This window comes from Elaeis guineensis, chromosome 11 (genome assembly GCF_000442705.2).
Source record: "Elaeis guineensis isolate ETL-2024a chromosome 11, EG11, whole genome shotgun sequence".
In the NCBI taxonomy this organism is placed as follows: Eukaryota; Viridiplantae; Streptophyta; class Magnoliopsida; order Arecales; family Arecaceae; genus Elaeis; species Elaeis guineensis.
In genome coordinates this window covers 117342930-117357951 of record NC_026003.2, presented here as the reverse complement: position 1 = coordinate 117357951, position 15022 = coordinate 117342930, and the positions used below count along the sequence as shown (strand labels likewise).

General features: G+C 36.7%; 1 protein-coding gene across 2 annotated transcripts; it reads right to left on the bottom strand.

Annotated features, from left to right (window-relative positions):
* Window positions 1–1313: 1313 nt before the first annotated feature.
* Window positions 1314–14257, bottom strand: LOC105053931 (GATA transcription factor 26). Of its 2 annotated transcripts, XM_010935268.3 has the most exons (8): window positions 13728–14255; window positions 10779–11144; window positions 5949–6366; window positions 5687–5759; window positions 5408–5511; window positions 5135–5321; window positions 4859–4979; window positions 1314–2101 (listed from the first exon to the last, which is right to left on the bottom strand). In XM_010935268.3, exons 1-8 carry the CDS (start codon window positions 13765–13767, stop codon window positions 1701–1703), a joined length of 1710 nt encoding a protein of 569 aa, XP_010933570.1. In that variant the 5' UTR covers window positions 13768–14255; the 3' UTR covers window positions 1314–1700. The 2 variants fall into 2 exon arrangements, with proteins under 2 accessions (XP_010933570.1, XP_010933571.1); XM_010935269.3 differs by lacking the exons at window positions 5135–5321; window positions 5408–5511 and having other exon boundaries at window positions 13728–14257.
* Window positions 14258–15022: the final 765 nt, after the last annotated feature.

Here is a 15022-nt window from a genome sequence, read left to right as displayed (position 1 = left end):
TACTGAGAAGTATAATTGTCAATTGATATTTACTTACAAAGTTGATGGTTTTATGACTTCTTGTTTTGTGGCGGGGTCTGTTCTTGTTGAAGTGTTTCATTATTGGAACATTTTAAATGTGGTGAAGTATGTTTTTTTTTTTTTGGATGAAAATGTGTGGTGAAATATGTTGGATGTTACGTGTAGTTTACACAAGGATATATAACACAAAAGTATAAAGATACAGGTTCCGGTTGTATCTTTTATGTGAAAGGATGATTGATCTTTTTACACAATGTGGACCGTCCAATAGCACTCCAAACTAAGGTTTCAAAAATCGATACTGATATCTATATCGGTTCCAACTCGATACGATACAGTATTGTACCATATCGATTCGTACTGATATTAAAAAAATCAAAAAAATTTTCACCACCATCACTAAAAAAAATCCGCACTGAACCGTACCGAACCGAACCGAATTCGTACCGCACTGAACCGTCTGATTTCACACGGTTCGACTTTGTACCATATCGAACCAACTAGTATGGTCCAATTCGGATCATATACCGAAAAATTGATCTGAACCATACTAATTTTCCACCAATACGATATGATATAAAATGTACCGATCAGTTCAAACCAGTACGAAATATCATGCTTTAAACTCTTTGAGTCATCCACCTGCAAAAATTTCAAAGTAACCATTGCATAATTTAATGGTGGAAAGGGTTCTCTGTGGTTGGCTTGGAATAGGATCATTCCATCCGCACCATTCTGTAGAATGATTGCAGCAACCTAGAACACCATTATTTTGGCTCACTGCTTGATTAGAAGTCCAATATGCCTTGGGGCTCAACTCAGAACGGATGCCCAACTTGAAGAAAATTCTTTCATCCAAACCAAACTCATTCTTTCCCTCAGAGGACAAGACATTCCATTAAGCAAACTCATGCAAGAAGCCTTCCATCTCACCAACTCATCTAGGTGGAACAGGTCCAAACAATGGCCTTCCGTTATGAAGAGGTGCCTACCACCTGAACTATCTACCTATTGTCACATACTTCTCCAAGTACCTTCAATACTGTCTGAGTTGCAAAAGATTCAGCAATTTAAGTATACAGAGTTTGAAACATTGCACACAGACTAAATCAGAACAACAGAAGGTTCTGCAGGCAATCTGGGTTTACCAGCTTTCACTTGAGATAGAAAATCTTCTCCTTGATAATATTTGTACCCAAATAATAATGACACAAGTGCACCAGGAAATGGAAATTAGAATTCATCAAATTTCACATAAAAACAGTTCATAGGAGATGAGGATGCTGACAAAGTTGAGAGAGAATGAACAATGCAAATTTTACCACTGTGAGCAACGAAATATGCATCAAACAGCCTGAGGCACATAGCATGGTTATGCAGCACTCCTGTATTTATTGGCAATACATACAAATTCCTGCAACTCCATTCCCTGGCTGCCAAAGAGACTCCTTGTGCACTCTGAGTTATGGTACAAGTCTCTTGCCAGGCTATACATGAAAGAAACCAGCCCAAGCTAGGTTCAAGGGTAAATATCAGCTTTCAGCATACTAACAAGTAGACTGAAACACCATTATAGGAAACCAAAACGATGGGAGAGAGAGTCTCAAGCTGTAACATCCATCATTGAAAACACTATGTTTTTTCAGTTATGTTTTAGAGAAAGATGTGATATTATTTTACTACCGGTTCTTTGGCAGTTTGTTGCTGAAACTAGATGGAAAGTTGGAGCGACTCTCTTCACCTTGGGCAACTCCACCCTCTGAAGGGGAACTGCTTGAGGCTATTTTCTGTTTCCAAGGATGATAAAGCAGTTCTGCCTCAGGAAATGATGCATTGCAAGGCACATCCAGAAGCAGATCATGATCAGTACTGTCATCCACCATGGAGACCCTATCAGGAGGAGATGCAAAAAAGCTTCTTGGACTGAAGCAAGCCTCTTCATTGTCTATGAAATCATCTGCATCATCTGTCAACTTTGAGCCTGCATCGCAAGAATTCAGCTGAGGTTGATTTCCAGAAAGAAGATTCGTGCTCCCAGATTTGCACATTCTTTTTGGGCTTCTCATGGTCTCTTTCAGCTCTGAAATGTGGGACAGCATTACAATCAGCTTGCATATTTCATCATGTAAATTCACAAATCATTAATTTAACTCGACAAACTGATATATGTGCATATCTAAAACCTCATTATTCATGACCACATTTTAACCCCCCATATTGCAGTTGCATGGGCATACCTATTTTTTATCAGTGAATGAGTCTCATATTCTAAGCTAACCAAAAATGTGTGTCACAAGGCAGTTTAGGTACAGGTGCAACATGTCAAATTTCCAAAATCCAAATATGAATGCAGAAGCAGTATACACATATATATATATTCATAAACAAGAATCTACATGTAACTATGCGTATCTTTGATATATTAGTGTATTATGTATGTCAATGCACAGATTTTATAAAACTTAAACTCACTTGTTTATATGGAGAAAAAGAACTCTTACGATAGGTTAAAATGCCCTCATATGTGAGAAGTAGAAGAACAAGATTACAATTATGTCCTGTTGGGGATCTTCCAAAGGGGCGTGGAGATCTGGAACCAACACAAAATCAACCAAGAAGGGGCGTCCAAGCAGGAGATGGCAGCCACAAAGAGAGAGGCAGCAAGATCTAGGCACTAGGGATTAGGGCGCTAGGGTTTGGGGCATCCACTTTCAACCCTAGAGGCGGCTAGGGTTTTTCCAAAAGAGAGGAGGGCGTGGAGAATAAGAGAGAGAGAGAAGAGAGGTAGGGAGAAAAGCTCTTTTCATTCCCATATATCATTTGACCTAATTATATGTATATATACCTATACAAATAGATCAAACCCTAATCCAAAAACTCCAATGGCTAACCCAATGTAATTGCACTCAACCTAAGCCCATATACACTCATGACTTGACATGCTCTCACCCTCTTGGACCCAAACCTAGCTCAAACATGAATTAGCCCACTCAAGACCCAAATCCCTAGGCCTCAAGACCGGCCGAACCTCCACCCTAAGACCAAACCGGTCCTAATCCTAAGACCCAAACTGGTCCTAAACTCATGGAGCCAACACCATGGCTCCTCACCTGGCCTCCCAAGACTTGGGAGCACCACACCTGAGTCTACATGTCCCGCATAAGGCATCATTGTTTTACTGTTGCACGCCATTTAGAGATATTTCTTGACTACTATGAGCTCCACATAAACCTCTATAACTGACAAATTCAGCGATCTTTTGAGGATGGAGGCTTCTTAAAAAATATAATACCCCATAAAATATACATACTTGAACATAAGCATCAGCACAGAAAGATGTATCACATAGCGACAAGAGAAAGCATGTAAACAATCTATATTTGTCCCCTTTCAGCAAGCTCCGGTACTAGGCCTCTGCTTAATACCTTCATACTTTGATCTGATTCCATCAAGCATCAACTCCTAACACAAATCAAATTTCTCAATGCTGATCTCTTTATATCAAGTTGTTGAACACTGAGAACTCCCTCTAGAGACTATAAGCATATTACATGGCCATGTCATAATTCCAAAATATGTTCCGAATTCCAAGGAACGGATTACCTGGTGTGGACAGTAATAGTTGAACACTTGGTGATTATTAGAACCAAATTTGACAATTTACTCCAATTGCATATTGATACCTACATGTGCTATTTCCATGAATTCAAAAATGATGATCAGTCAAATCATCATACAGGAATGCAGTTTTAAGTTACGATCATTAAAAAATTAACAAAAACTTAATATCCTTCAAAGAGTATAGATTTCTCCCTTGCTTCAAAGACATGGCCATGCTTCAATTCGGGCACTGTCATGAAGATAATGCCCAAATGTAGGATGCTAATTATAACTGCCTTTACTCTCTAACCATTGTGAACTCTATGAAGATACATATCTACCACTCTCACAAACATGATCCCTATGATATCCACCTTTTGAGGGCCAACCAATTCCATAATGTCATGATTAAGACATGTTTGCCTTGGTTTCCTCAATTCCATATTTCAGTTTCCTATAACTGACAATGCTTAGAACATCCCATCTTTGGTGGCAATGTTTCCAGTGCTGTTCATTCATTTGTAATGTGATTACCTTGGTCCTTGACAAATTATAGATTTCATCAATTAATCATGGTCATCACATGCTTCCCATGCATTTTACCTAAAAAGACCATGTAAATTAATAGTCCAGAAATGATAGAATTAATCTGGATTCAATAAAACTACCGGATTCAAATATATGTGCATCTTTCAAAGTTTATTTGACATTCTTGATGCATTTTTTGCTTTTAGCATTTATTTTATTGTTCATAATGCATACTCCACATTTTTAATTTCAAAAACTGGACGGGAAAAAACAACATGGGTTTAACCCCTCAAGTAAAAAGCACACTTGTATTTCCAATGTTCATTCTTGAAACCTTGTAGACTTATTGATTTCCAAGCCATGTCAAAATCAACATCAGATGAGCATGAACATGATGCTTCATGCATCTTGTAATACAACTCAACCAAGTTATGGCAACATAAGAAAATGCCTCAAGAAAAGAAAATTCAGTGACTAGCTCAACAACATCAAGCACTTCTACTTTTTTTTCAAAACATCCTGAGCATCTGTCTGCAACATTTAGTGTGTCTAGATGATATGATAAACATATGGCATTTAATGTAAGAAAACAGCAAGAAAGGCATAAAGATGCTTGATGCAGACAGAACAGGAAGGATTAAATATTGAGTATAGCAGATCTATATAACCTCAATGATTCTGCTTAGCAGAAATGTGGAAGAAGACAAACCAGGGTAGTTCTGATTCTGGCCATCTCGCATCCTCTTGAGGGATGCCAAATCGGAAAATCCAGGAAATTTTGGCCTAGTTGCCATTCCCTTTCCCTCTGTCATCTGTTTACACTTTACATCCTAAAGAGGTTGAATGAAAGATTAATCACAAGTATATCCAAGTCTATAATTAATAATTCAGAAAGCTTTTTAAGGAACAAAAGATTCTATTCCAGATGTATAGCCCATGAGCTTTTAGAGTCTACATGCACAAGGTGGTAATGAGCGCTTCATACCTTTAACTGTTTATAGTACTCCACCCATCTAAATTTTGTCAAACTGAGTAATACAAGCTTCTTTAAAGTCCTACATTCTTCAACATTCGATCCCGAAAAGGAGAGATCAAAAATTCCCTCTAGAAGAAGTTGCTGGAAGTGAGATAAAGACGCTGCAAATTGGGGACTACTAAACATGCTTTTAAGGCTGTGAAGGCAACAAGCAAAAATCATAAAAAGGCAGAGTTATGTCAGCCCGCTAAAACAATAAGGTCACAAGCATGTGGAACAAACCTCTCAGGAGGTTTGATAGTATCTGTAGAAGGAAGATATTTCATCAGACGCTGTTGTTCCTCACGTGTAAGATAGTTTGTGAATACTTCCAAATTAATGACATCCTACTCCAACATAAACAGTGCAGGTAAGCTCTTGTGCAAAATACGTCACAATAAATTCATATCGACAAAACTCCTTGGTAAATAGATTCCCAAAAATGCATCTGTATGCTAAGGTTTAATTATATTTAAAGGCCTCAAAAGAACAATAATAAAAAGAACAGAACTCTGATATTACTTGCAGATCTGTGGAGCATAGTGGTGATTCTCTGTCCCGCAAGATTTGTAACTTATCATGGGAAAATTTATCCCTGCCATGACAGACACAGATTAAGACATGGAAATTGGAAAACAATCTAAAATTGAATCAAGGAAGGACACATGGACCACCAAGATTTCAAAAGAGTACATGTCATACTGTTCCAAACAGAAAAAAGCATTCACTTCAGTCATGAGCACGTATGATTTATGTTCTATTGCAAAATTAATTAAGAGGGTACCTTCTACCATTCTCTTGTAGCACTTGTGCTGTAGACTTCTTGTCATTGCCAGAATCTGAAAGGATTCCTTTGTTTTCACTATGTACATGAAAGGATGCTATCCCTGAATAAGCCTCATTAATGATGTATGATTTATTGTCTTCCGGAAGTGAGCTTGCCTCTGATTCCTCCTCCACAGACTTTGATTTTGGATGCCTAATAAGTACGCTTCCATAGCCAATCTCAAAAGAACCCATTGGAGTTCTACTTTCATAGAGTAGATCCCCTTCAGAAGATCCTTGGTAAGATGACTGTTGTTCATGCAATATAGTATAGAGGTCCTTTGTGAGCTTTTCAACAGAAGAGGACTTTGGACGAGTAATACCAGTCCTCTTCTTAGATGGAACCAGAGGATCCCAGACATTTGATTGTGCTGAACCTGAAACTTAAATCAAATATCAGATATCTAGCCACAAAACTTGAGACAAATAAGAGTAAAGCATAACAGATAAGTAGGCTGAAAAGAATCCACTTCTGAAAGCAACTTTAAATTGAAGGTAAACAAGCTATTCATGTATATGGAACCTTATATAATAGTTTGAATGCAAATACTACTATTCTCCTTATCACTCATCCCTATGAGACATATCATGGCTCAGCAATTATTAAGTCTAACGGAATTAACTGTCAGTTTATAATTTATGTGCATTTAGCATATTCTGTATATACTTATTTTGGGACTAACCAGATTCCACATGCTAAAGGCAATTCATGAACTTGGTCCTCTCCTCACAAAACAAAATTACTACGCTCAATAAATACACTTCCTTGAGGATTGCTTCACAGGAGAAAATTACAAAGATAACACAACCTGAATGTCTACATCCTGTATTCCACTAAATAAATTAATTAAATGGTACAGTCCAATACATTTCTAATCATTAATCTTCCCAGTCATTTGACTGCTTACTAAATCAAAGGCCTCCTTTCTTAAATAACAAGCACTATGAAGAAAAATTCAGGTTAACAAACACTTGAAACCAAATTATTCGAAGACTTACAAAGTTTAGCAATTGTGAGCTTTATCATTTAAAGTTCATTTTTTTAACACTAGCTCAACTTCTGAAGGTTCTGATCACTTAACAATAAAGACAGATATGAAAGAGAATATTTCTTGACCAAGAATTGCTCAAAAGGTATCAGCCAATCTTTTCATAGAGCTTAATGTAATACAGATATAAAGAAACTCATAATACACAAGGTATCATGCACCTTCATAGACTGAAAACAGGAATGATTGTGCTAAAAAACTAAACGAGAACATCCAGTCTTCACAGCACCCTTGAGGCTGTAATGGTAGGCCTAATTTTCTGTGCTTACTTTTATAACTGTATATGAACAGATGGGTCACTAAACTTTTCCAATAGGAATCAGTTGTTCTTTTCAGAATCCAAGGGAATTATATTTACCAAATCAGTTAGATTTATACCACCTATTCATTATCCACCTAGGTCCACCACTCTCCGTTACAGATGCTTCAACTCAGGCATCAGTCTCTACCCTTCTCATTGTATGTGTTGAATCAGATCTGGACTTTATGCATGCAGTACAAACTATCTTGGTGATTCTTGACCATTCCATCCACTTTTGCAAAGATCAACCTTTGCTTATGTGCCATCTTCTCCAAGATATTGTGGGGGAAGTTATTGTTATATTAATTCTACTTCCAGAATTATCCATCCTGAATTTAATGTCCTCTCCTTCAGTACTTATTAACAAAGTTCACAAGCCTTTGAAGAACTGTAGTCACCTTTCTACATGCGTCCCTAACCTTTGAAGAAGTGGTCACCTTTCCTTGTATGAGTCTCTAAAATGACTGCCCAGAGCAATGTTACTAACCTTAAAGGAGATAAGCACCAGCAGCTTAGCAAGGGAAAGTCACAATGCCAGATTAAGTGCTCACGAAAACAAATATGGGCATCACTTGTTTCAAGAAGGCACTATTTCACAATATTTCAACCTCCTTTCTTTTCTTTCAACTTTAAAAATTTACTCGATGCATTCATTTGATGTGCCCTTCAATAAGATGGGCCTCCAATTTTGCCACTTTGTTTCTGAGCTATCATGGCACCGATTCATAAAATGTTGACATCAGGTTGGCAACCAAGTTCAAACTCTATTTAATGCTTCCATGGAACTCTCTTGACTTAAAGTTGTTCTCTGCGGGGCATAGCTGACTCCCTTTCATCAGTAAAGGCTTGGTTGATGATGATCTATAAGTAGCCCAGAATAATGGATATTATACTTGATCTTTTGTAAGATGACTATTAACTCGCAAAATTCTCATATCCAGGTTCTTTAGAAGCTCAAAAGGATCAGTAGAATTCCAAAAAATAAGGGCAGCATGGTGCATGAGGTTCCCACCATTGGCAAGGTCTAAGAAAGGTCAGATGTATGCAGCCTTAACCCCCACAAGCGGATAGGTTGTTTTTATGTTTCAAACCCATGACGTCCAGGTCACAGTGGAGAAACCTGACCATTGTGCCCTTTATCAATAGAATTCCACTTAATAGAAAACATATCTTCAAGAGGATAAAAAAGGTCATTCTTAGACCACCAACTGATTGGAAAAGGGAGCAGTGAAAAATATCTCAAAAACTTGTCAGAAAGAACTCCAAAGGAAAGCACCAAAGGCATCAAGAGAAATTTTAACCAAAAAAACAGGAACCTTCAAAACTTGGGAATGCTCCAAACTGAAATCCCTCCTGTGATTTGGAAGCAGGATCTTCTATAATTCATGCTTCCGATTTTTAGTAAGCATGTTTCCAATGTTTCTGCTTTAACCAAGCAGGAAACTTCTTTCATTTAACCTAGATTTAATCCTGAAATAAATGTTAAATTAAGTTTTCTTTAGTAGTTTTAAATTTATGAAATATTTAATGTCCTTTTGGATTGTTGCTCCAGTTAAAATACGAAATATTGCCAACATATATTGAAGTTGTTTAGATGCTTTTGAAGATGGGAACAGAGAATAGTGGGATTTGAGAATTATCTTTGGAGCTCCTACTAAGAAGAGAATGTCATAGTCTACCAATATTTATTATGTGTACAACCAACACACATATATATGATATCAACATTGACTTTTATATACTACTCTCTGTATCCCCCTTTTTATGCACAAACATATATACATGTATTTATATCTAGCTTTCTTGACACTCCCTTCCTATTTATTTCAAAGATTGTTGCTTTCTCATGCCTACTTTTGCTCTCATCCTAGTTCTTCATGCAACTTAGGTCACAATATGCTGCCAAAGAATAGTAATGGCCACTTATAGATGCCTAATTAGGTTGACATTTTATCAATTGCAAATGCAACAAAATGACCTTATATCCCCAGCAATCTCTAACCGAATTTCTTATGGAAAGAATGTCACAAAGTCATTAGTTATTGTGATTTGTGAAACACTTGCACTCCTAATTGCTTCCACATGGATTTTCCTTTGGAAAAACCAATTTTTCTCCACGACATTGATGAAAATAACCCTCTCTATCTTTAGTTTTGTAAAATCACTAGGGACTATTGTGTTCTGGAGGTCATAGGTTCAAAACACAGGAACAACCTCTCTGCACATAGGGCAAGCCTGTTTACATTAGACCCTCCCCAAACCCTACAATAGCAGAAGCCTCATGCATTGGGTCACCCTTTTTACTAGGGACCAATTCAGCTAATCAACAATTTATCCTAGCTCTACCTCATGAATACAGTTTGACTATCTTTGGAGAATGTAATGAATATAAGACATTCCAAATATAGTTCTCACCTCATCAACCAAATATTGTGCTACTAGAAACATCAATTAAAATAACCTACAGCATCTTTAATTTTGTAAAATCACAGGAGACCATTACAACCTGAAGGTCATGGGTTCCAAACACAGCAACAGCCTCTCCACATGCGGTGGTGAGGCTGCATACATCCAACTCTCCCCAGATCCTGCAATGGCAGAGGCCTTGCGAACTGGACCACCTTTTAAGTAGAGACCAATCAAGTTAATCAATTCTTATCCTAGCTTTATCTCCTAAAAATATTTTGACTATCTTTAGAGAATGCAATGAACAAAAGACATTCCAAATATAGTTCTCACCTCATCCGCTAAATATCGTTCAACTAGAAACATTGCAATGCATTTTCTTTTGACATGGCTATGTCATTTCCCACTGAAAAGAAATGGCAATATCTATTAATATGCTCGGGACTAAAGAGAGTGACAACAAATTTCAATCCCCTTATTCTTATTGTCTAAAAATAACTAAAAATATAGTACCATAAATTAAATGTTTAAGCAAGATCTCTCTCCCTCTACACAGGCACAAGTTTCAGGTTTCACCATAAATTGTTTGTATTTTTTTTTCTACATTGTAATTTCCACTCAATTCAAGAGATAGGATTACTTCCATCTTGAAAACAGATAAAACATAGAAAAACCACAAGCAAGGGCTTCCTAATAAAAAAGGCTTTAAATCAGGCTAACTGAGATTAATTAAAGAATTGTTGCGGATTCTCAACTCTATATTTGTTTCTGACAGAACTTAGGATTTATCTTTCTCCTACTAATTAGAATGCAGTGTGCAAATTTTGATTTTGAATTGGTCATCCAGAGTTCAATTAGATAAGTTAATGTTAAATCTTTCAATGAAATCCTCTAATTCATGCATGTCCTTCAATGAAAAAGAACAAAAAAAAAAAAAAATCAGATCTTAGAAAACAAGGTGACATAAAGGAAACATCTATTTAGATCAAGGTATAGTATGATGTTTGATTAATGAACAGAAAGAGTTAGTGACCTGTCATATCACTTGCATCAGTGGTTCCAAAATGTGCACAGCTTTCTGAATATGATATTGCCGATCCAGAACTAGATCTGTTGCTTGTATCACCATCAGCTATCTTTCGGAAGTTCTGGTCCGAATATGGAATTTCACGTTCACTTCCCAATGTAGTAATGCTCTGCTTTTTCTTGTGCAACTTCTGCTCTTTCGACTTGAGTGATATACTTTTTGCTTTAGTAACTTTTAATTCTTCTGAGTCAATAGGCTCTCGAGCATGCATAGGAGTGTAGTTTGTCAGTGAACCCTTTGTTCTCCACCTTGAACCACATGCATTGCATAAAACTGGCTTCTCTGGTGGTCCATTCCTCCAAAGAGGAGTACCTGTTGAAACATTCAGCTTCAGCAACTAGAAGACTATGTACAAATCATAAAGGTAGTAAATTGATACTAAAACAGGTAAGGAACATTGTGATTGCATATTAATAATGTCTTTATCGTACTGAGCTATTGTCTTCCTTTTTTAGAACTAGGATGTGTGGAAGGCTGGCCAAGGGATCGAACCCAGGTCTCTCATGTCAATACAAGAGATTTTACCAACTTGGCTAGTTGGCATCCTTAGTATTTCTCTTCCAATTTGAAGCAGTAAAAAAGGGTGTCCTAGTGAGCAAGGCTCCCGCCGTTGAATGGTCTAGGAAGGGTTTGATGTACACAGCCTTACCCTTGCATATGGAGAAGGCTATTTTCATGTTTCAAACCCATCACATCCAGGTCCCAATGGAGCAACCTTATCCTTGTGCTAAGGCTCAGCCTCATTCTCTTCAATTTGAAGTAGTAAAGAAAGAAACTGGTCATAAACCATAAACTTAATATTTACACCTCAAGAAGATGAAATGTTGTTGTACTGCATGAATGATAAATGAAATTGATGGACCCTAGTTACAGTAGGGAAAATTAGTTGGATTCATTTCATTTCAAGAACCAAAAAGTTTTAAAGTAGCATCTTCTTAGCAGCAATTTTATGGTATATAAGATCACAATCAGAAAAATGTGATCAACACTACAGCAAAAAGGATAATCTAATTATACCTTGAAGGTTAAATACAGTACTGACTTTCTTAAAGATAAAAGAAGTTTAAACAGATATAAGCAATAGATTTTTTTTTTTTTTTTTGGTATGAAACAATATGAACATTGCTTTGTCACCATTTCTGTTAGGAGCCATCTAGTTTGACAATATTAACAAAAGAAACCTAAAATTGGCTATAAGTTATGTAAGCATCACTGGTTGGATACTAAAATAAGAGTGCACACTTCTAGATTGTTAAATGTGTAAAGCTATATAAACATGGAAAAGAAAGCATCTCAGCACAAATATGACTTAAGCAAACCAATAACTTAGAGGACAACAATCAGTGCATGTAGCCCAATTGGATGGAAATTAGAAAAGAAAATGCTGAGAAAGCATATAAAGAAAGAAAGGAGCTAGGAAATGACACTCAGAGGAGTACAAAGAAACAGAAAACAGCATGGATGGATCATTTGAAAGATATACTCCAGACACAAAGGTACAATGAAAATGATATTGGTGGTGATCAAATTAAGAATGTTTTTAGTTATATTATCACAAACACATATCCATACACCTCAATAATACTAAAGCCTCAACATACACAGCATAAAATGATAAACACAAGGACATTATTTCTAGCAATTTATCAGACTCTAAAACGAAGACTGGCATTCCAAGAGCATTCTCTGGAATGGGACTCAGATTAGAGAAAAAGATGAAAGATGATCATCACAATCTTTTTTTTATAACTCGGAGATAATTCAACAGTCAACACCATAGCGCGCACCATACATCATGCACTAAGCTAGACATGAACCAAGTAATTGCATTCTCTGAGAGCTAGACATGAAACTTTTACATTCTCTCCAAGCACAGTAATTCTCAATATATGCCAGTTTTAGCTGGTAGGATATACGACAACTTAGCATCTCTACTAACATAGAGAATACAAGCTGTGGCAGCTATATCTTGGTACGACTTTCCATTAACACAATGCCTGTATTCACTCCATGGAAAACACAGAAGAAATCTAATGGAATTTGACTTGCTATGGAATATAGTTTCTGCCCTTAAACTGCATATGGCAATTTGTGGTACATTAGCATCAGTAAACAGCACTCAGACCCAGCTAGACAGTAGAAAGAAACACCCCGAACAAGTGAACTTCCAACTTGCAGCAATCCTTGAGCACTTGCAGCACTCCTTGAGGACTTGCAGAACTGAATACAATTAGCCTCAGCACAGCCCAATAAGAAAATTGCTGCAAGTCAGTATAATTTCCCAAGAATTTCTAATACAGGTTTTGTGGAATTCCTTTCTTATCTGAATTTCTGATTCACATATGCTTCAAGAAGCCGTAGGAAATTGGGAACAAAAAAGATCCATAATTTTCCTTAGGGGTTCCCAGGTATGAAGACATCCAATGCAGGCCATCATAAACACAAAGCGCAGACTCGAAATTAAACACACTTTCACCCACTTTGGCTCAGAAATTTGATTAGCAGTCACCAAAAAGAAGAAAGCATGAACGAAGAGAAGATACATACCAAACAAGAAAACAGAAAAAAGTAAACTATAACACAATGATTTCAGGAGGATAACATGGACCCTCTGTATCGCCAAATGCCTTCGATATTTCAAGAATGAAATCCAAAGGCAGGCAGATACACAAAGACAAAAATTAAACAAGAAAAGAAAAACAAACACGAACAAGAAGAGGAACATATAAAAATTACTTCAGTCGGATACCTTGTTCTGGAACAAGTTGTTAATTTCAAGAAATTAAACGCATTTCATAAAGGGGAAAATCAGGAGGAGCAAAAAGAGGCAAAAGAAAGATCCAAAGTCCGATATTCAATTCAAAACAATCACCGCAAACATGAACAAGAGCTCACTTGTGACTCCACAATGACAGCAAGGTCCATGCTTTCCCATCTCTACCTCTCCTTCTCCCTTCCCCCTTCTCAATCCCAGGGAAAAATTAACAGCACCAAAAAAGGTAAAAAGCAGCGTTTTTTACGCAAAATTTTAGCAAAACTATAAAGAGTTATATATTTCTGAAGCCCTTTAAACCAATCTCAGCGGGTGCTTAGAGGCTTTCTCCTCCAAAACCCAGGATACAGTTCCAAGGAAGAAGAGCCCACAACGCCTAGTTTTCTTCTGCTATCCAGGAGTCTCAGAAGACCCCAGAGAGAGAGAGGGGAAAAAAGAGGAAAGAGGTGAAGATGAATGGGAGAATGAAGGGAAAAATTACTCGGGTGCAGGGGTTTTTATGTAAGAATCTGTACAATCCAATGGGGAGAAGACCATTGGGGGAATCAAATAAATGGTGGGGGAAAAGGTGAGAGGAGGTGAACAGGTGGGAGAGGCTTCTTTTTTCCTTCTCCTTCTACCTCTTTTCTATTTTGTATGGCCCCTCTGGGGTATAGGCTTTTGGCACTAGTGGGTTTTTGTTATATATATATATATACTAGATAAATACTTTGATTAAAAATTATATTTTTGAGAGAAAAAAGAAAAAAAAAATTTATGTAGCCATGTCCAGTACTTGTTTAATCGACAAGATAATCTATTTTTATTGGGGGGACCTATTATACACTGTGATTCCATGTATCCGCGCTTTCCTTTTGGTGTGGTAGGATAAGGTAAAGGGAGGGAGAGAGGGGGACATTGCATACATATCCTGTGACCTGGACTTTTCTGCTATTGATGCTGGGTTTTACATAGGGGTGGGAAAAATCAAAGTCGAATATATTTTTATAAAACTGATTGGAAATAAGAAAATAAGCGTCTGTTTTTTTTTCAATGGAGAAATTCTTTGGAAGAAATTTATATGTGTGATATGACGGTTGCATTTTATTTCAACATCTTCTCTGTGTTATTTTCGAATAATCTTTTTAAATTTTACACATAATTATAGCAACATCCACAAATTATTATATATATATTGATAATAATTTTATTTAAATACATTATTATTGATAATGCTAGATTTGCATATGCATGTATCAATTATTCTTAGAAGGCTATGGCTTGATGCAATGGAAAAATTTGGACCGATAAATACAGCACTACGAGTCAATCACTATTCGTCCATAGTCTATCTCTCCCGAGATCTCGACCATAATTTTATAATAATTTTTAATATATCAACAATTCTTATCATATTTACTTACAATACGATAAATTG